The following is a 23079-nucleotide window of genomic DNA, read 5'->3' on the forward strand; positions in this document are numbered from 1 at the left end:
ACAAGGCTTGTGACGGTATCTCAGAGTCAAGCCACCTAACAAGACATTTATCTATTCCCTGTCTATTCCAGCTTCATGCCTTGGGATTCATTTTTAATCGGATGAGCCTGTGATACATAAAAGCAAGGTTAGTTCGGCTACAAGACAATCCATGGCGGGGATACATTTTGTAGTAATATGTAAATCAGTGTCATCAGTATTTCCGGCGACAACATTTCTGCAGCAGCTTGAAGTCTAATAAAGGGCGGATTGATTCAGCAGTATTGTGAGGATTAGAGCAGCAGATACCTCATGTTTATACATGACACCGAAATGTGACGCTGAAGAGCCTGCGGCTTACTGGTAGAACCAACGTCATCCATTAGCACTGCTAACAATGCTAACAAGCCATTTCTCAGTGAACTGGAATGCTAATAGAAGAACTTATTCTTCTCTTTGGGGATGCAAGCACCTGGGGAAATGAAGTAACATGATAGACTGGATGGTATCTACAGCTGGGATCACCTTTTGAGGATGTATTTTCCTTCAATAAGTGACAGCAATCTGTTGACAAGTAAGGTTTTTATATGGAACCCCCATATAATCTTATCAATGATAAATAAGTAGATCAATAATTCTGAATTAAACAATGAAAGTAATTCATTGTGTAAATTAAATATTTCATAATGACCTGTCATAATCATTTTTATTTCATGATATCACTTTTTATTTCATGATGTCACTTTTTATGTCACAATGGCCCTTTTTATTTCTTAATGGAACTAATTTGTCATAATGACACATTTTATTTCCTAATGGCACTTTTAATTTCACCTTGCATAGTGTTGTCATTGTCCCACTCATCTTTGTGACATTATGAAATACAACTTGACATGAAAGGAAAGTGTTAATGGAAGAAATGGCATTAAAGTTACAGTCACTCAGAATGTCCCCTTCCAACCGAAGGCCGTTTCACTCAATTGCAGGGTGTCACAATGAGATCGTGCTTCCTTCACAAAAACACATAAACCAATGTGTGACGGCCAGAGTACACTGAAGAATGATGCTTCTTTGTTTAGGCCGTGGTCTGCACAGTATGTTTCCCAGACTTACAGTAGTTGCTGGAACTTTGATAATGTTTGGAAATGGAAATGGAATGGAGATGTTCTTGATGTCTTGTCTCTCTCTGCCCGTGGGTTCGACTGGCTTTCTATGACACATTTATGACCTCTAAATATTTTAGCTTTGCTGGTCTTTATCTGTATGTTTTAACACCCTCTGTGGGCCGCGCCCTCTCGGTGATGTAAAGCAGCGACGGGATGCTGACAGGACAGTAAGCAGCAGCCAGAGCTGCCCTCGGGTCTGTGTTGTCTGTGTATGTTACGATGGCCTTAACGCTCAAAGGAGGCAGGGAGACCTATGGTGCGCCTGTGGCCTATTAAGTGTGGACAATGCTAATGGAGAAGAGACCAATACAGTCTCACAGCCCCAGAATCCCAGCTCAAACCTGACCAAATCCAAACAGAGTAGGTCGTCTTTCAATCGAAAGATCGGTGGTTCGATCCATGTCGATGTGTTCGTGTCCAAGACGCTGAACCCCAAGTTGGCTGTGTCATCGCTGTATGAATGGGGATGATTGTGAATTAGTTTAGTCCTGATGGGCAGGCGGCACCTTGCATGGTATCAGTGTATGAATGAGTGTGAATGACTCGAGAGAGGCGCTGTACAAATGCAAGTCCATTTACCAATACTACTTGGTACTGGGTTGTTTGGGTCGAGTACCGAGCCCTAGTTATGGGTCAGCCCCGTGTTCACGACGTCATCGAGGGAGATCTCATTTCATCCTGCATCCTGTATGTAATAATGACACACTTTAGAGTCTGAAATGAAATAATAATGACACCCAATTAAGTACAGTATTTTGGAAATTAATGATGAAAAAAAAGTAATAATAAGTTGAGTTTTGATCATTTCTTTTATATATTTCACAAATTGTTGATTCATTTATATATTTCCCACATTTATTTTCTATGTTGTATTTAATATTGAACACTGTAGGATTCCATATTGTACATCGTTGGTGTTGGAATTAATTCTGCCTTTCAGGCGCAGAAATCTCTTTTGTTCTAATGTGTTAATCAACACCTAACTGAGCCGCTGATGCCGACGTCGTCTTCACCAGCTGCACAGAGTAACATGTTGACGGGGAGATTTCTCTCCTTGTCTCGTGGAAACATGAAGCACATGCTACAGTCTGTGATCTTTCAAGGTTTCACAGGTTTTCATCTGCTAGTGCGTCAACACGGAAAATGTGCTGAGCTCAGTCGGACCTCACGGGAGGGGCGGGGGGGGGGGGGATGTTGATGGGTTGAATGTGTGATGTGTCTGTGACAATATACTGTAGACCACAGGTTCACATTTGTCTTAAGCTGTTTGACTGCATGTCCAAGCCCCGCTATTACTCTGCTAATTGTGTTGTATGAACGCTAATCGTGTTTGTCCATTTCTGATAATGCTTGGTTGTTAACAGTGTGGCTGGTTCAGTGTTGACATTTCCAACAACTGATGGTAGACCAGTAATGGCATGGTTAATGCTACACCTCACTAGCTAAAGAGGTCAGGAAAACGACAGCAGTGTATCTGCATTAATCTTTTGAAAGCATAGCCAATGTGTATTTGACAGTGACTGTGTGTGTTCTCTAGGGGCGGCGCGGTGGTCTAGTGGTTAGCACTGTCGCCGTGAACCCGACGGCCGCTCCCTCTGTGTGGAGTTTGCACGTTTGCTTTGGGATGTCCCAAAGTCCAAAGACATGCATTGATGACTCTAAATTCCCCCGTAGTGAGAGTGAATGGGATAAGAGGTTGCACATGATGGATGGATGGATGTGTGTGTTCTAGCACTCCAAACCTTTTTGAGTGTATCCGTCTCAGGCCAGTCAGTCAAATTCGTCGGTTGGGCCTACAAGTTTAAAAATAATAAAAATCAAAAAATTGACATTGCTGTTCCTTACATATATCAACTCATCATTTCATGTCTACGTTTTGCAAACCGTGAAATAAACAATCATGAACATGAATTGATTTAGAACCCATTTTGTTTGACAGATTTCTTCTGCGTATTTTTTGCTAGCATTTATCTGACCTTGGATTCTGTAATATAAAGCCATTGTTGAGACAGATTTTCTCTTAGAGCAAGATTTTCAACAGACTATATTAATAAAGGCAGTGAAGCTGTTGGATTTTGACATTTATTTATTGCAAAGAAACTGCGGTAAATATTAAACCTATGACTTTCTGAGCAGCGCAGGAGTTTTTCTGAGGAAAGAGGCTTTCCTAAACTTCCTTGGCCAAAGACGTAGTGTGTGCTATCAGTCAGCAGGAGGTTATATTGAGCAGCAAAAGACGCTTTAATCGTTTGAAAAAGATGCTGTAAACTGATGAATAGTGTAAAATGTGCAAACTTTTTATTGTTCTCATGTCGGGTCATTGAAGAAGAGCCTCAGCGGATGACATCATGAGTGGCAGATATTTGATATTCAATAAACAGCCAAAAATGACATAAAGGAATGCATCCCACTTCGAGAGTAAGAAGGAACAGGATATGTGAGCAGCTCCAATATGGGGATTTGCTTCCCAATATCTCTCTCTCTCTCTGTCTCTGTCTCTCTCTCTCTCTCTCTCTGTCTCCGTTGCCCTTTGTGGGAAGTGCAGCAGCCTGTCAATAACTGTCAGAGGCTGTCTCAGTCAATCAGGCCCGTAAGGCTGCTCGGGCCTCTGGTGTAACGGTAGGATCTAACAGAAACAACCTATAACTGACACAGCTCCAGATCTATGCTCTGTAATCACTGGGGAGCCCACCTCTCAAACTGCAGCCTCGCCAGCTGCCTGACAGTGGACACATGTGCCGTGTAATTGCTTTTCATACCATTCAACCTTTTAAAATTGATTACAGGCCACGTAAGAGGCTTTACTGAGAAGCGTACAGGCTGGTTGGTGGAGTAGGAATATTGCTTGACAATGTCATGCTACAAAACGTGTATGTGAAAACAATGTGGCCGGCTGCTGTTTCACGCATTGAGTCATCGCCCACAAAGGGTTGAATTCCCCGCAGGCCTGTGTTTGACACAACTAGCAAATGAGACATTTTTTTTAAAATCTCTTTCTTACTCTAAGAGTTATTTTCTTCTCAATTACTTAGCCGGAGCAGCTGCTCGGCCCTGATGTCTTTGTGCAAAAGTGTGACACTGTACATCCTGTGTATGGCTACCTGTATTCGCTTTGATGATCTTCACTATTTAGGGTTTGGCCTGTCTTTATCAATGACACTAGGATGACATTCAATCAAATATATTGATTTAACCATGCAATCGCCTCAGAAAAGCTAAATAACATAAGGCTGATGTCTCAAAATCAAAGAACACATGTATTAATCAAAGCACTCACATAAGAACCTATCGCTATCAGAGTGTTAAAAATAGTTTTAATTCATAAACAATTCTCTGTCAAATCAGTAAGGGGTGGGGGCGCTACAGAAACAGCTGTTTGTGGGTCTAGATACAGCTGTGTGTCGGGTTAGAAGCAACTGTTTGTGGGTCTAGATACAGCTGTGTGTCGGGTTAGAAGCAACTGTTTGTGGGGCTAGAAACAGCAAGCAGGTTAAGAAACCAAACTAAGAAACCGTGTTCTGGCTATTGATCCGTTTCAGTGCTATGGACAGAACCGCACCCACATTCCCTCTTTACACAACAAACAGTGCCGTCCATGGTTCCACAACAACTTTGATGATAATGCATGTGATAGGTAAATGTCAAATTACATCTCAGCAATCAGTGGGAGTTGCTGATGGTGACCAATATCGCTTGTCAAGTTTTCTTTTTTGTTTCCTTTCCAAAAAGTTGAATTGCTGATATCAATGGGAAGAAAATAAGTTCTTTAATGGGTTCTGCATCGCAGGCTGGGAGGATTCTAACCGATGTTGCTTACTTTTATACCGGTGGTATGAATTAATAAGTTTGCAATTTCCTTGCAGCCATCTGGGCTGTTCTGAGTGCAGTCACATCAGTGCCCGTTGTGTTAATGTGGTGGTTGTGTAATGAAAGTGGTTGTAGTGCTGTCTACTGCAAATGTCTTTCTTACTTGGATGAATATGTCCATTCATGCAGTGTCATACACCTGAAAGGAAGCTTGCATTTATGTTGTGACCCTAATGTGTTGCACTGTGTTTTAAGGAACATGTGTTCCTGTTTTCTGTTCTTCTCACTGTGGGATTGGCTGTCTTGCATGCATGGCTTTGAGTGCTCCCTACAGGTCATTAGGTCATGGAAGCACACACAAGGCTAGGGAGATTCCCCCAAACCCCACAGAACTCCCAAACACACCATGTTCAGTGAGTGTCAGCTGTTTTATTTTTAAGTTCATTGCGTGCAAATCTGGTTTTGCCCCAATAATATACTACATCAATTAATGTGGTCCTGCGTAGCTACCTGAAAAAGACACAAATACAACTAACCGTGACACAATATTGATGGGAACTTTGAGGTAACAGGGTGCATACACAATGCTGAACAGACCGAAGGTCAATAAGGGCCCAACAGCAAATGTTTTACTGGTGGCCCCCTAACCATGAACACACACATGTATATAATGTAAACACATCTGGATTTAAGAAGGAATACATCAGCCACAAAATTATCATTTGTATATCAATTACTCATCCTGTTAGCTTGAATTATTGAAGAAAACTTTGTTTTCTGAGTAAAAAAACAGAGAAAAGTTTTGATGAACTTTGAAATGTTCGTTTACAAACTCTCACATAACTCGTGCAGTATAATCCATATCTCATTCATTAGTTTAATGCTCACTCCGTGGAGACATATGAGAAAAACAATATCTTCCACAAGAATTCAATGTGACATGGGGAGAGGAGTTGATACACAAATAGTCATTTTGGGGGGTTAAGTATTCCTTTAAAATTTAAACATAACATGAATGTGTTATTAAGAAAGTAAAATATGAAATTAAAACAGACTTCTGAAAATGGCCATTTTAATATACAAATGTCTATAATGAAATGATAATGAATTCCAATAAAACTCAATTGATAATAGAGTAATAATATAATTGATAATGAAATTATATTTCCTAATTATGATTTGACATTTTTTAATCATTGGTTTGTTAATATAGTACATATACATTGTTCCTACTTATTTCAGAATGTCTTCTCTATTTATTTACTGTTGAACTTTGAGCATCCATACTTTACAGCAGTTCCTACATTTAGCTTCAGAACATATTTGTCAATGATAGGTATCGGATTCAAAATTATTTGATCTGTTTCATTGTTATCGGTAATGATGGGATATATACACTATATAATATATATAATATAATATAATTTATGGGACTATACCAGTGGCTTGTCCGGACTTCTCTGAATGGGTTGATTTGATCGGCCTACAAATTTTCCGTCAATCAACTTATTTATTAACTGACTGTTGTCTCAGATGCGCATCTATGATTTGAGTAAATTGCTCAAATAGCAATACATTCATGAGCATTGTTAGAAAATCAAACTCGTAAGACAAACAATTTAGGAAAAAGGGACGTCATGACTCTGATACTGTGAATTTGGTCTTCTTGGTTGCCGGTCAGCAGACATTTGTCTCAAATGTTGCTGTTTCCCATTCGAAATTTGCGAGCAATTTCAAAATCTTAAAACCTCCTCACAACTGCATAATACCGCAGTGATATAACTTTTACTGATAATATATATATATAACAAAGGCAGCTAAAAGCACTTTGATGGATTACTGTTCCTTGTAGCCAAGTCTGTTGGTTTTCATATTATACTGGAATAAACTGAAACCAGAAGAAGCTTTCGAAGTAGGAAGTGTTTCCTAAAATAGATGGTATGCTTTGGGAAATGGTTTCGCAGCAATGTAAATTACACACAGCGAAGCATGCAAAACTGCTGGTCCCTCCGAGATTTGAATCTGATTTCTGTTAAGAGTTCATGTTGAGGTTAGCGTGAGACAGAGTGTCAGTGAATTTACACACAAGTATCCCAGATGTGTTTTTGAGTCCCGTCCTTTCAGTGTCTCCAGCACCTATATGCTGGAGTTCACCCAGTGGTCTCTCAGTCCTGCCGCGTGCAGAGCCTTTTCCTGCATTTTTTGTTCAGCCAATCTTTCTCCTTTAGTGTCAAGGATTAGTCTGACACCTCCCGACTCTCTGCCTTTCAAATAAGGAGGATTCCTGCTGAAAAGCTGAGAGGGTGCTCACCATGTAAAGCCGGTACCCACACTGCTGACGCTCCTCATCCTTGCCCTTCGTCTATCTCGGCTCCTGTAAAAAAAAATCCATGAGAAGTCCCCGGTGATCCCCGTGGATGTGAGAGGAAGAATGTGTGGTTTTAAAGGACTTTGGCTGTGGAGCGGCTGTGTGAAATAATAATGCCCATCTCAGTCAGGAGGCCCGGCAAGGAAAAGCTTATAGTGCTGTCAGCGTGATCTTTCAGGAACCCTTCTCTTCCAGTGTCCATTTCAGAAGAGTTTGCAAAGGATTGAGGATGAGGCAAACTGTCAAATCTAGTGGCAAGAATGGGTTGTGGTTTTTAAGACACACCATCAAAGAACCCTGTCTGACATCATTCACCTTTTTTAATGGGAACGGTTTCAGAATCACATTCAGTTGAGCTTTTGCCAAGTCCCTTTCTGCTAGTTTTGGAGAAATAAAATGGTAGCAGCTTTCTGTGTAGTCGTTTGCGAAGCTTAACGCTAACACATTTCATATTACATCATCTTGTTTCTTGTTCACCCTGGTAAAAAAAGAAATCACCCTGGTAATACAGTATGACAGACTTAAGTCAGGCCAAATGGCCAAAACTTGAGTAAGATATCTCCACAACTTCTGGTCAGATTACGAATAAATTCAGTATAATCCTCAGAGGATTTCTAATCATCTGGATGACCTAGTTTCATTTTCTGGTCAATAATTCCCTTGAGTCTAAGTTTAAGTCAGTGACAGGGTATCTCCACTAGACTAGAGCCCCTTTTACATACACATGGCCTGACTCAGTTTGCCCTTCAGCCCTACTCCACTACGACATGGATACCCTGCTTGACTGGACTTGCATTGATGGGTCTTGGGATGGGTCTTGCGTTAATGGGTGATGGATCGTCTGGTGGCTGCGGGTAACTGGAGTCTTCAGCTCTTTATTTTCAACATAATTTCCATGTACATGCATCTCCTGCTTTCCTACAGAGCTTGACTAAGTGTAGTGCAATTTATAATTGTTCAGGAAAGGTAGCAGTGATAGTATGACGTGCTCCTAACCATGTCCCTTGTTCATGAACGTATTTGTAATTTTGTAAAAGCTGAACTTTCCTGCAGGGCTTTTCTCCTTTCAATCGCCTCCAGCGCTGTATGCAGTTCTCTTCATACATCCATTCTTTTAATGCACTCTCTGCTCCACCTCATCGCTTTCTTGTCCTGTCTGCTTGCTCACGCCCACTCCGCACACTGAATGAAGATTGTGACGGTGCGTACGAGTGATGACAGGCAGAGGTCAAACCATTAAGTTTCAAGGGTCTACATTTCTGAGTAACTGTATCTGTCTCGTGTCGTGTTCATTTTTAATTTTTTATACTGCTGGCCAATCCGCTGCCCACCGGGAATTCTCCCTGAGGTCCAGTTGTTCATAGCAAACGCGATAGTTCTCTTCAGAGACAAGTAATATATCGAGATGGCAGCATGCGCTGATAAAAGTGAGTTTGTTCTCCAAAATCGGCACCTTGGGTAGTGCACACACAAACATGGTGATCTATGGTGTTTACCCACACCAGTCACATCTCTCTCTAGTCTTGTTATCAGTATGAGACCGTCTGAGATCAGTTGTGTAGTTTGTGCACCGCTACATCAACATCAAGTGCCCAAAACTGCAGTAGCACATGTGGCTGGCTCCAAAAGCAAGTCTTAATTCTCCGAAAGTTGGGCATAATTGAGGGCGTGGGCACTTTGAGAGACAGGTGGGTGCCGTTTCAGGTAGCAAGCTATCTCATCCATAGACGATCCACCTCTTTGTCCATTTTTGGATTAGCCAAGAGTTACGCTGTGTCGCCGAGATGGTGACGTCCAGAGCCACCCACTTTGAGCTTCACAAAGGCTCCACTGAAACCTATAAGAGACGTCACGGAGACTACATCCATATTATTTACAGTCTATGATCAACATGAGAGCAGTTTGGGACAGAACACTGTTTTCTGTTGAAAGCAGTACAGCTATTCCAAGACTCTGGTTCTGTGAAGTCTCGTCATCTGCACTTTAAAGGGCAGGTTTGCATTGGCCGAGCATATTCATGCTACCAAGAACCCCATGATCTCAGAACCAACTTCACAAACTTGTCATTATGCTGCTTGTGGTCCAACACCTTTGTGTTGCAGGTTGTAACAAGCAATGCAGCCTCTAGGGTCCACCAGCAGAGCTTGTTTCCTGAGGAATGGTTTTGCAGTCTATTTCAAAAGTCCAAAGCTGCATGACTGTATACCCCGTCATTAAAATCTGCACTGTCTCAATCCTTCCTTGCATATCCAAACAGGCCATGTAGTGCTCATTGCCCTGGCATGTCTCTAAGAGATTGTTGATTTGAATATGTTTTTGTTCAACATGGTCCCCTGGCTCCCAGGCATTGTCAGCCAGCCTGAGTCGACAGTAGCGCCGCCATGTCGTCCGTGTCCCTGTATGCGGAGTGATACCCGGGGCCTTTATCAGCTGCAGGTCCAGCGCACTGAGCCACATGTTAAGTCAGGTGGAAACCTGTGACTGGCAGCAGATAGGGTGGGGGAGCATTTTAGAGGCAGTGTTAAAATTAACCAGCATAATGAGGAAATAAGTGACTTATTGGCGCCGCACTCATTTCCTTCATTAAGGCTGATATTTATGAGCATCCATCAAGAGCGGAGCAGCCACCGCTACAGCTCCAGGTTTATGGAGCGTGGATTGTCACCTTGTTCCAATTATCTGCTACCTTTGAATGTGCTGAATGTTTAAACATTCAGAGAAAAGGACACGGCGCATCATTAGTTGTTTTGCAATGTGAAAAAAATAGTGAAAGGAGCGGCTCGTCTGGGCTTGGCAGCATCGGGTTATTTTTATTCATCAGAGCAGCAATTAGTTGATTAGAGTAAGGATGCTCAGTGGCGAGGAAGGTGTTGGATGGAGGAGAATTACATGCCCCAACCATTAAATGTGTTAGTGCTTTAAATTATGTTGAAGCAGAACAAATTCAGTTTTATTTGCAGGCTTCCATATAAGTTTGTGAATGCAATACAAGCTGTTTTCTTGATCTGTTGTCAGCACTGTCATTCACAGGCTAAAGACAAAATAGTGCTCTTTTATTTATAAAATAAAGGAGCATCAAACTACATTGTCAAACACATCTTCTCTCAGATTACGGTTGCTTTAGGCCTTTCACAATTACATTTCTATTCAAAGCAAAAACCTGCATAGGGAAGAAGTATGGGTGGATTTTTGGGTTCAAACAGGCTTTTCATTCATTAGGCCGCTGTTTGTGTCCCATGTGAAACCAGAAGTCAACATTGAAATCATTTAAACATTACATCAAACGTTTAACGTTCATATGTAACTCAAGTCACCAGACAAACAAACTTACTTCAAGCCAAACCATGATCTTAAACCTTCATCAAGTAGTTGTGTTGCCTAACCATAACTAGTTTAGTTGTCAAAGCCTAATCAAGTATTTTTGTTGCCTCAACAGAAATAAGGCGTTTGGTTGACTAAACCTAACCAAGTAGTTTTGTTGCTTTAACAAAATCAAGTGTATTGTTGTCTAAGCCTTACTGTGTAGTTTTGTTGATGTAAACCTAAATAAATAGTTTTGTTGATTGATGAATTTTAACAATGCATTCAAAACTGCGACTGCAATTCCTTTAAAACATAATTGAAAAAAGCTGTTTAGTTGTAGTGCAACATAATTTGTAGAGACAGAGTTGCCTTGTAACGCCTCATCATTAGCCTAAACGTGAAGAAGTAGATTTATCCAATGATTTACATTTATACAAAAATTGAAGAAAGTCGACTTGTCTTGACCCAAAAGTTGTGCTCCATTGCTATCATTCACGTATTTCAAATACTCATCCATAGCCACTGGAACATGCTCTAAAATAATAATACATACAGTAGTTAAAAGCTTTACAGCACCCTTCGCCTGCAAATCGCCACTCAGTCAGAACTATGGAGCGCTGTTCATCAGAAATAGGGATGGGTATCGTTTGGGTTTTTCCGATACCGGTGCTAAAACGATACTTTTAAAACGATACCGGTGCCTAAATGGTGCCTGAACCGATACTTTAAAAAAAAAGAAGCACAAAACGACGATTGACGACATTAAAGAAAGGCCTTTTTTTATTGCCAAGGCAATTTTTTTTCTTCAAATTGGACAATATATTAACTGTTTGAAGTATACTATAAATATAACTACTTCAAACTACAGCTTCAAACTTTTTTAACTTCAAACTATGAACAATATATTAACTGTTAACAACAGTTTACAGTATACTTAAATAAATATAAATACACTTCAGCAATGCTTTTGCAGAAATATGAGCATATTTGCCTTCTCTGGCAAAATACGACACCTCTCCTGACTAACTGCATGTCCTGCACAGGAGGAAACCCTCTCAGATGGTGTGATGAGGCCTGTACACACAGGTAGGAATTAGTGTATTGGACAGATCATCCTGTGGAAAAAGAATGCAGTCCCTTGACCACACATTTGGTCACAGACCTGTGGAGTTCCTCCACCTGCTCTTTTGTTAAATGAGCCTTCTTTGCCAAGGTGAATGGGGTCACTGTTGAAGCTGGAGAGCCAAAAATATAAACATAAATAATGTTAAATATTTTACAGGCAACAGAAGCATCACTGCACATGCCATCGCTCATTAACATTAACATTACACTGACTTGCTATGATGGCGGCAGGTAGCCTACCGTTTGCTAGTAGCTAGCTAGCTAATTTAAACATGGTAATAACGCCTAATTTATCATTTGTTATTAGGCCTACTTATTATTATTACTAACGCAAGATTTGCAATCAACGTTACATTACTAACCTGAGGCTGCTGTTGTCACCATTGGTCTCCACTTGTTCAGGGTTGGGACCAGTCTCCCCATCGCCGGGGCCAGGGAGGCCCACACTGCCCGCTGATGTGCTTGGCATGGGCTCACGCTCACGCAGGCAGTCGAACACGGTGCACGCCTTTTAGTGCGAAATACAGCCACACTTTTGACCGTTTACCTTTTGGCATTTTCTCTGTTAAAAGGTTGATGGCTAGCTAGCTACTGTAGCTATACAAACGGTAGGTTATCATTACCTGCTGCCAGGACGGAGTCATCAGAGTAGTGTAATGTTAACTAGCGCAAGTGAGGTGATGCTTATGTTGGCTGTAACGTCCGTTTTAGGCCACCAGTGGCAGTATTTCAATCGGCTCAGGCACCAAAATGAAGCACTGAAAGTATTTCAATCCATATTGGCACCGGTTTTCGGTACCCAACCCTAATCAGAAATAGCTCCAATGTTAACATGTGAACAACAGATGCAATGGTTTGCTGAGGAGATCAGCGTAGCTAGCTAACCATACGACCTCAGCGTCTGAGCGCTCATTTTAATTAATGACCGACATAACGTGTATCTGGTCAACAACCTCGTAAATTCATTTGAACTTGATTTTGGTAAAATGTCAATAAAATAATTACACATGCAAGTATCTGACTATATATAAAGACACAATACCAACTTTGATGAACCGGTGTTCAACTATTAAAAACAGTAATGATTTTAGACAGAACCGACTGACAGCCACAAAATGCCAGATTATTAACTAATGTAGACTTATGATGGCAAACCTATGAACACAGAACATGTAAATAAAGCATCTTTGGAATTACTGGGAGGTAGCATTTGTCCCCTTTTGGTAGTGGTCAACAACCTCCCCACACCTCCTTCCCCTGCCGGTCTCTACTGAAGGCACAGAGAACAAACTGGTATAAACCCTTTATCCAACTCCCAGTAAGACACAAAGCTAGTATCTGTAATGTATTTACTGGATTTTGTATTGGAATCTCACTTCTCGTTTGTGAAAAGTAATCACATTACTGTAACATGATTCACAGGTTTGAATTTAAAATACTTTGTTGAAATTGCATTATAGTTAATAGTCGCCATTATTCATCTACACCGCTTTTAAGCACTCCACAGCAAAATTTGAAATCTACTGGTGATATAATTAGTGAAATAGTTAGATCTTAATATTTGAATATGTAAGAGCCATCTTGTTTTCTTAATAATGTACACTCAGGAGGAGAAGATTTTCTTCTTCGGAACAAAACGCCTCCAAAGTTTGCCGGAGTCACAGGAGCACAGAGTGCAGACGCGCTGCAGCGATGGTAATTTCCAAAATAGCTCTCCCACAGATACATGTTGACAAGGCACAGGTTGCACCAGGTTACACGGTTCTTACATTCTTTGAAAAATCTGTCAGTTTGCCTAAAGATGAGAATGGTAATTACCTGCAAGGCGTCACAATAAACTGTTCCTTGTAAGAGCATAAAAAAGGCTATATGTGATCTAGAGGATGTATGAATTATACAGCAGAGAGCTGAGATGAAGACAACCTCAGTGTGTACGGACAGTTAGTGGTAGCTGGCATGATAGCGAGCCTCCACGTGTGGTGATATATACGGACAAAAACTGCCGTCGCTCTGAAAGCAGAACTCTGTCTCCAGGGCTTTTTAAACACCACGATATCACACCGCGATGGTTTCTCCACGGCGCGTTCTCTTGCCGTTGTTTTTTTAAAAATGTCATGTATGACATGAATACGTAATTGGCTGTACATGTATTACAGACAACAAGGAAGCAGGGTTTTAAAGAAATTAAAAACCTGACAGGAGTCACTTTTTCATCACACGTGTGCACTGATCCCGAGTTCCTCTGCAGATAGAAATAATGAAACGATTTCATACGCTGTCCCCCTAACCCATCTCCCAGTTGTGTCCCTCTCATCCCTATACATCAGCACGGAAAAAAAAATCTAATCTCCATCTGTTTATAGGACTGTGTTCCACCTGTTGTTCAGTGATTGCTGGTGTTGAGCGTCCCGTCATGTTTCTCATTACAGTCACATTCTGCATGTTTAGGTTTTTTTCCGATTTGCTCACTTGTCACACACAATTCCATATCATGTACCTAGAAGTTTAGCTGGTCACAAACAATAATACATGATTTGTTTCTCAAACCCACCCTCAAACAATTTTAACGGAAAGTCTAAACTGAGTCTGAAAAAAACATTTGTGTGCAGATTTAGCATTGTGCTTCAAAAACACTGCCGGACTCACAATGAACAGTTAAAGAAATGATTGGTTTCCCTTTAATGTGAAATAAATAGTTTGAGGTTCTGACAGGGGCAAAATACAAGTCAGATTTTCCTGTAGGAAACTGTGGCTTGTGACATTTGTATTCACTCAATAGAGACTTGCAGGATAACCACCGCTTCACCCAGCTTCATCTTAAATAAAGGTGATGGAACTGCTCAAACTGGTAGAATAGATACCCGCACACTTAAATCTCTGCAGAAACACTTGAGAAATGTAGTAAAGTACAATATTTGAGATGGAAAATACGAGTACAAGTTAAATTACTGATTTTAAAAATATACTCAATAATACAACTTTGTTAACCAGAGTAAATGTAATTAGTCACTTCCACCTCTGGCATTCGGTTACATAACTAGTTTTGGCCTTTAATTCAATGTCACAACCTGCTTTTACAGCACAAAGCAAATCTTACTGCATGTTTAAACATATAATGTAATTCACAATGCTACCTAATGGAGGGTTTTATGAGAATACATCTGCAGCCACCCTGTTAGTGCCTTGCTTTTTTCCTTTTTCTAGGATTATTAAACCCAAAGAAAACAGGTTGTGATGGTGTATTGAATAGCTTAAGGATGTGTGTGTGTGTGTGTGTGTGTGTGTGTGTGTGTGTGTGTGTGTGTGTGTGTGTGTGTGTGTTGTAGCGATATGAAAAAGACATATACATGTCCTGCAGTAGGTAATGTCGGCATAGTATTTCCATTCATTCACCTCCCTGCCTGCTTGTTTTATGTGTGTCCTCTCTTTACACCTGCATCCATTCATTTGCCCATTTAACAAGGACAACATTGATTGAGAGAGGTGGTGAGAGGGCCGATTCGATTTCAGGGGACAAGATTGGATTTGATGGTGGGGCATAATAGCTTTCATGGGATTTTTACGGCACTGAATAGCTTAGCTGGAGCTGCCTTGATGGGACCGAGGTGTAGTTCTAAGAAGGATCCCGGGGATGGCAGGAGCACAAACATCCTGTTCCTTATTTACCCAGCACGCAGAGCTCTCTGTGTGGAAGCAAACACATGTGAGGTCGAGACCTACCTTCAAAGTAGAAAAAAAAATTCCCTTGTAAGTCAAGCTCTCACAATCTAAGATTGCCGTTTTTTCAAAACTGCGCTCAGATCTATGAGCTGCACGACGAACAATAGTCGTGAACTGGCCTCGCCAAACTGAAAAGAAAGGGGCGTGACCTGCTGTGAATTCTTGTTAAAGACACGGTGGCACTGTGGCACGTTGGCGGCAGCACAAAGGCTGTTTATGTGTGGAATAAAATCCAGGCCTTGTGGCAGAGATAAGATGTATTCAAACTCCACTGGCACAATTTGGGTAATCAGTCCCTCCTAATTCCTCTCCACTTGGTCTGCTCTGATTTCATTCATCTGTAAATTGCTCAGAGGAGAACAGTTTTGCTACAGTGGGGGACGAATTGTATTCTCTGTATACTTTTCATTTCTATAATATGTTAGCTTTTTAATTCAACCATTTTCCACAGAGTGATCGTTCTAAAATTGCTGTTTTACTGTTGTTTGTAAAACAAAATGGAGTAAAAGTGTTCTTCTCTGCTAAAGTGTAAATCTAACTAAAATGAATTTGGCTTGCTATTGTTCATTTCAATATTGTTCATCTAAAAGAGATGTGGAATGATGGAGTAACCAAGGTGTTGGTTTGCAGGTGCCACAGGGGATGCTCAGCCTGAGGCCCTACCCTCGGTGCAGGGCACCTTGCCACACTTCATCCAGGAGCCGGAGGACGCCTACATCGTCAAGAGCAACCCCATTAAACTGCGGTGTCGAGCCGCGCCCGCCTTACAGATCTTTTTCAAGTGCAACGGGGAATGGGTGCACCAGAATGAGCACTTTTCCCAGGAGTATAAGGACCTCAACACTGGTAAGATAAAGCCGGCCTTCTTCCAGCCACTGCTAACATGTAATATGAAGAAAAGGGTGTACAGGCATCTGAAGATTTGGTATAGATAGAGGGATCAGAGCTATTTCAAATTAACTACATTTTCCACAAAGTACAGAAACAATACTCGGAAACTGATGCATTCAATGGATGTTCCTTCACTGCCGCTGCAGGTCAGAAATGTTAAGATGACCACCAGAGGATCAAACCATTCTGTTTTATTGGCAATGTGTTTCTTTCCTCTCCAAAGATTTCAAGACTTTTAAGAAGACTGGTGTATGTAGTTCTAAATAAGTTACAAAATGTGTATGAAACAAAAATCTATGTATTTCTTATTTTATCTGAACAAAACAACCACCTTGCTTTTCAAGCAGATCCCTATCTAAACTAACTAAACAATAAAAAAGTGTGTGAGATTATGCCCTTCAGAAGTAACCCGGTCTCACTCCCAATGCATTACGTACTGGGCTGCGGGAGTAAACCCACCCACATCAGTATAAGTGGGTCAGAGCAACTGACATTAAAATAACAAGGAAGTCTGCATGGGTTAAACTAACATAGGACTTTCACCCAGTAGACCGCTGTTATTGTCCTTTGTGAAACCAAGTCAAGGTTTTATTATGTAACTTTGTGACTAACGGCAGTTGTTTTAAGTATTTTAACCCAAACCACTATCTTTTCCTAAACCTAACCAAGTACTTTTGTTGCCACAACCTCACTACTTAGTTTTACTGTGTAAGTAAACACTAAGCATCTAATGAGAAAAAAGTGACACGGCGTCCCTGACACGTCCAAAACTGATGCTAGAGGGGTATGTCGACCAAATAGTTTGAAGCTAAGTGACACTGACCAAGCAGCATTATTTGACGAGTTGATAGTGGGAATGTGTTGCCAGAAGACGAAATGTCTAAACTCGGTTGGACTAACATTGTGTGAACTAAATAATAACAGGACACACTTATGGGTTTTAGAACTAGTGAAATACCCTGTTTTAAAGTAATTTAATCATTTTATTTATACTTAAACTTTAATGTTATGGTAAAATATTTGCAGTATCTAATATCTGTATCTAATTTCAATTCCTCACTTGAATCCACTGAAGAAACAGTTTTTTATTCCTTCTCTAGTGATAAGTTATTATTAGAGCACAGGCATTGTTTTCTCTACTTTCACCAACAACTTGAGAATTTGGGGTTTAAATTCAGCAGCACAATACAATATACATTTTCAGAAAACATATGCCATTTAGTATCCTTGGAAAGTGCTTGAAGGCGACGATGGGCTTTTGTTCTGGATTTGAAACAAAGATTCAGTCCTCACTAAAAACACCAGGAAAGATAATTTCATGTCATCATGCATTAATGTAGCATTTCACTATGCAAGTAGATGGTTTCAGGTCCTGACCACAGCTACATATACTGACCTTCAATATCTCAGATGGTTTAAGCCTGAAAGCCAACAAAGGCAAAGCAGCTTCAGTAATCATAGCTGGGTCAAGCAATATGTGCAGTATGTGCTTATTTTAAGCTCCTTGCATTGCTAGATGGAGGGGGATACTGTGCCACATCAGCAAAATTCAGTTAGTTTCACACAAGTCGTCACTCACAGAAATGTATAGTACTGATTTTCTAATGCTTTTCTCTTATGATCACATACTGTGAGTTCCTCCCAGACTGCAGTTAGAGAAAATGGCAGTAAAACTGCCAGTTTATTGCACATATTTTTCTAATTAATATTTCATTTAAGGCTATCTTTGGGGTTCATTTCCAGTGAATAGGTGTTCTGGGTCACGCTGCCTTAAAGAGCTTACCTTGAAGCATTTCATTAATGTGGGTGTAGGGTTTCATTAAACTCTGAGAGGGAACACTGAATACCTTTTAGTTTGGCATGATAATAGAAAAGCGTATACTGACACATTTAACTGCAAAATATTGGTACTGGTTCCGACCACATTGGTCCCAAAGGTTATTTGTCTTTTTTAAAAGCTCCTGAAAACTTGTTGTCTAAGCTTTTGTGTTAACTTACTTGGTATCAAAGGGGCATTCCACAAATTATACAGATCAAGGGCAGTTTGTTTAGTCTTACACTCATAGAAATAAAGGTGCTAACTAGAACCATATATGAAGAACCCTTTTATATAGTCTAGAACAGGGGTCGGCAACCTTTGTGACATGGAGTGCCAGTTTGAAATTTTCTTCTCATCTAGTGTGCCATTATCAACAATAACGCAAGGTTAAATTATGACACAAAACACAAAAACATTTCCAATATACCTGGAATTTTATTTTATCCATAGAGCACATCTCAAAACATAACAGTATATCTGTATTCTTAACAAAATAGCCACATCAACATTTCAAAGACATGAACAAAGAGCTACACATTTAAACTAAAACTAAGTGTAGGCTGAGGCAACATCAAATGATCAGATGCCTACCAGACAGTCAGTGTGATCCCTGGCCCTGCTTTGCTTGACTGAGCTCTGTGATCTGGGGCTTGTAGTTAGTTACTTTGAGATGCAAACATGCCTCAGAGTGCTCCGTTGTTAATTGACTGCGGGTGGGGCTGAGCACATGTGTGAGAACACCTGCTGACTTCTAGCTGACTTGGGAATGTCCTTTATTCGTGACTTGATCGTTTCTTTATTTGGCAAGCTTTCAAAAAGAGCATCTGACTAACTGAGAGTACATCCACACTACTCCGTTTTTGTTTGGAAACGCATATGTTTTGCTACGGTTACACTGAGCGTCCACACTACGCCGGGGTTTTCGAGCACCGTAAACGGAGGAGTTTAGAAACGATCCCGAAGCCGGATAACTTTGAAAACTCCGGGTAGCGTATTCGTGTGGACGGACGGAAACGCATAAGTTTGGAAACGATGACGTAGACACCCGCGATCGACTACCAGGTTAATTTAACGCGGACAACTGATTACAGGCATTGCTGACCTTGTTGTCTTTACTAGCAGCTGTTGTCCAGTTAAAGTCTGCATGTCTGCGGAGGAAACAGCTGTTATTGTAGCGATCAGTGAGCGGAGAAAGGGAGAGAGACCCGCAGCGCTGTACGAAGACAGCGGACACAGTCACACATACAGGCAGTCAAACGCTCACAGACACAAAGGCAGATACTTTTATTTTGAAAACGGGACAGATAAAGTGAGGATCGTATTAACACTGAGGTGCCAGCGTGCCAGTGTTTATGCCGCGGCGTGCCACCCGTGGCACGCGTGCCAAAGGTTGCCGACCCCTAGTCTAGAACATAAACCAATGTGTGACGTCGCTGTGACAACGTCCTTTTCTTACATACGGTCTATGCATGGTACCAATCTATGGTATTTGTAGGTTCCTGTGTTTTTGGTGCTGGACACATAGTAATATATTTCGCGGCCTCTGTTGGACCAATTTTCAATTCTCTTGTGTTCCCCGATTTTACAAAAGGGCATTACTAAATCACTGGAGTACCCCTTTCCGCTCTCGAACCCTCTCAGCAGAGAACCTGCTTTATTGGCCTGTTGTTCCTCTTATTAGTATATTAAATGTTATGTAATATTAATGTGTCATTTAGAAGCCTCAAAAAAAACAACTGGTCCAGTTCTAAACTCTGTTATGCTTTCAATCATGGTTTTGAAGTTTAAATTGTACTTCCTTGTTATTGAGTTCAAGTCCCAGTTTTGCTCTGTTTATTTCCGTTTTCATGTTCAGAAATTAAATTGAGTAGGAGTTCAGAAATTCTATGTTTGGACCATGACTAATCACGGAAGAGATATGTGGACGCTCAGCTGAGACCAGCTGGAAGAATGATGCTTGAATACAGTTACAACATGGTCTATAGTCAATACATGTTCAGCAAATTGTGATAAGAGAGATTCCAGGGTGATGTTGTGATTTGATGTGTGAGGGAAGCGGTGGCGGGCCATACCAATTAAGTCCCATTATTTTTTGTCAGGTGGAAGCGTGTTGATTGTAGGACCTGACTTGGGCCTCCTGAAGGGATTTCTGGCAAACAACAAAGCCAATGTGACACCTCGGCTGGAATGCTCTGTGATTAGAGGCTGTGAGAAAGCCGTCTTTCTTGTATTCATGAAGGTCCCTCCACAGGAAAGAGGCTTTAATTGCTTCTGGAAGTTCATTATAGTGTGATTGCTGTGCTGTGAAATTGCCGTACGCTTGATAATGGCAAAATTAAATTTGGAACCTGAGTTGTTTGCTGTTCTGTGTGCAGATGAAAAGTACAATGGGAAGTTCACATGGTGGTATTCGTCAGCTCACTTCAAATGCCACATCAATACAAGGCATCCAGCATGGAGGGAAGCTAATCAGTTGACAGATAAGAGTGAGAAACTCTACCAAAAGCCTGCTTTGCCTCGAGGCTACAACATGCAACTGCTGTGTTAACAAATTGCCAAAAAATGTCTGATGCCAAAATTAAAGCCAGACTTTAAAAATAACACCTTCTTCTTCTTATAATGTTAACGTTGAATACATAGGAAGTGAGACACCCAGTTGATCAATTCAACTCACAAGTTCTACTGCGTTCACGTTCTCATTGTAATCGAAGCAATTTAGGGGGAGAAAACCATCTCGGAAGGGATCGGGGTTCCAAGGTGGGCGTGATGCCCTTCGTTGGGGAGAAAAGATTGTTGTTGTATTAATGTTGAACATCACTTACTCTCAGCTGCTTATGAAACGGTCTCACTGAAATACCGACGCCTCTAAAGATTCGTCCTCCCTGCAGTCGGAGCTCCGGCGGGAGGCAGAGAGCTCAGCTCCTGGCAGCAGCAGCTCCGCTGGCCAGGAGCGAAGGTTTGCCTCGCTGCTCCTCCGGTCGCTGCTGGAGGCTCAGGCCCCTGCTACTGGGCTCACTGGAGGGAAGAGTGGCACGGGAGAACTAGAACCAGGGCTTCATTACATTAGTAGAACCTTAATCTGAACTAAATTACACACTGCATTCGAATTAGCATGTAAACATGTCATACAGAACTGCAACAGTTGTAGAGGTACTAGATTACTCAATACTGCAATGCTGCCTGCCCAACATAAACACAAGAACAGGAACTCTTGTGAACACATGCAAACTTTTGCGATAGTTAGCCAAAACCACCACTAGCTTATAGGGGCTAATGCTAGTATATATCAACACAGTTTAGATATATACTGTATAACTGTAACTGACATTACTCAGTCAGTTTGCTGATTTCATAACTCGTCCTTACTTTCTTTACTTTTTTCTTCACTTTTTTCCATTACTTTCAGCATGGAAAAAAAATATATATATTATTATATATATTGTATATTGCGTAAAATCAACAATGAACTTAAATATGCTAAAATGCAAAGTGTCACTCTGGTAAGGCCTTTCTCACAAGATGGTGGTATCAGCGGCCACAATCAGTTCTTTGTGAATTTGCCCCATAGTCTTTTAATCCATTGTTACTGTAAAAGTATTGATTCGAGCAGCGTTATCATTATTGAATGATATTTTAGCAGGCTTTGGGCATACAAACAAACAAGCACACTTAATCATACGATTATATTCAATAATAAGAAGTCTTCTAAAGCATTACTCTAAATTATTTACATGAGGACAGTTCTATTAATATTCCTGTTTTCATGCAACAGAAGATGGTGTGATTAATGTCTGAGACGCCTCCTCCACGGCATCACCGTTTACCTCCAGTATTCAACCTCAAACATGATCTCTCTGTCGCGACCGTGATACCACTGTTGCTATCTTTGTGGGAACACTGTAAATAAACCATGCTTTGAGTCATTCTTTTTCCAACATGGGGGGAAATACACACTATTCTGTAATTGGACTCGATCGCTCCACAAAAAAGCTCAAGGAGATCGCTTTTAGCCGCAATAGTGTTGGCGAATAATGACAAATGCTCTCATGTGCAGTCACAGTAGACGTTTTAACACGTCTTGGCAGGAAAAGCACTTTAATAATCAAATTAATGACATTGATAAAGACTGCATTCCATTCAGGTTTAGCGGCTCCAAAGCTCCAGCATTGTGCATGCTGACTCCTCGTCATGGCTTACTGTAGCACTTAATGGAACTGAGACGTCGTTAATGTTATTAGTTACACCTGTGCTCTTCCTGCTATGACAGAATGCGTGCCATGGAAAAAGGCCTTCAATGTCTTTAGTAATGGATTACTGCTGTGTGTGTACATGTAGACAAGGGGTGCCCACACTTTTCCGGCTTGCGAGCTACTTTTAAAATGACCAAGTCAAAATGATCCACCTACATTCAAAATGCTAAATATCTATTTACAATATATGTTGGCATACCTTGCATGAATCCTTATGGAACAATACAATTCTGTACATTTTTGGTCATACCTTACTCTGATGACTTGCACTGAATGGAATCAACCAGGGTTGCATAGTCTGGACAGTAGCTGCTGGTAGCCAGCCTCAAGCAGACTTCAAATGATCATCAGTCATGGTGGAACAGTTTTTGGACTTAACATTCATTATGTGGGAAAAGGCTGACTCACATAAATAAGTAGAGCCGAATAATGCAGTCAAGAAGGTAGCACATTTCCTCATGTTTGGGTACTTTTCCTCTGTTAGTTCCAAAACTGTCCATGAGCCCTGGACTTCAGTTGAATGTCAGCCAGTAGTGTCAAAATCTCATCCTCCACTCCCGACGAGTTCAGGTGAAACAGCGTTGTAATTTTTGAATCACCTCAATATCTTCCCGAAATGTGCAGCACATAAATGTAGCGACTGGCTCGAGC

At 40.9% G+C, this 23079-nt stretch overlaps 1 protein-coding gene across 3 annotated transcripts in view; it reads left to right on the plus strand.

Moving 5' to 3' along the window:
* unc5db (unc-5 netrin receptor Db) overlaps window positions 1-23079 on the plus strand; it is a 208455-nt gene that overhangs the window by 75309 nt on the left and 110067 nt on the right. For all 3 annotated transcript variants that reach the window (XR_011102151.1, XM_068703346.1, XM_068703347.1), the window contains exon 2: window positions 16099-16314. Coding sequence is in view for 2 of the 3 variants with exons in the window: in XM_068703346.1 (XP_068559447.1) it covers window positions 16099-16314 (216 nt within the window). In the remaining variant the exon portion in view is untranslated. The remainder of the gene's footprint in view (window positions 1-16098; window positions 16315-23079) is intronic.

Source organism: Cebidichthys violaceus, unplaced genomic scaffold (genome assembly GCF_023349555.1).
Source record: "Cebidichthys violaceus isolate CVI_PGR_0920_01 unplaced genomic scaffold, fCebVio1.0.p SCAF_9, whole genome shotgun sequence".
Lineage (NCBI taxonomy): Eukaryota > Metazoa > Chordata > Actinopteri > Perciformes > Stichaeidae > Cebidichthys > Cebidichthys violaceus.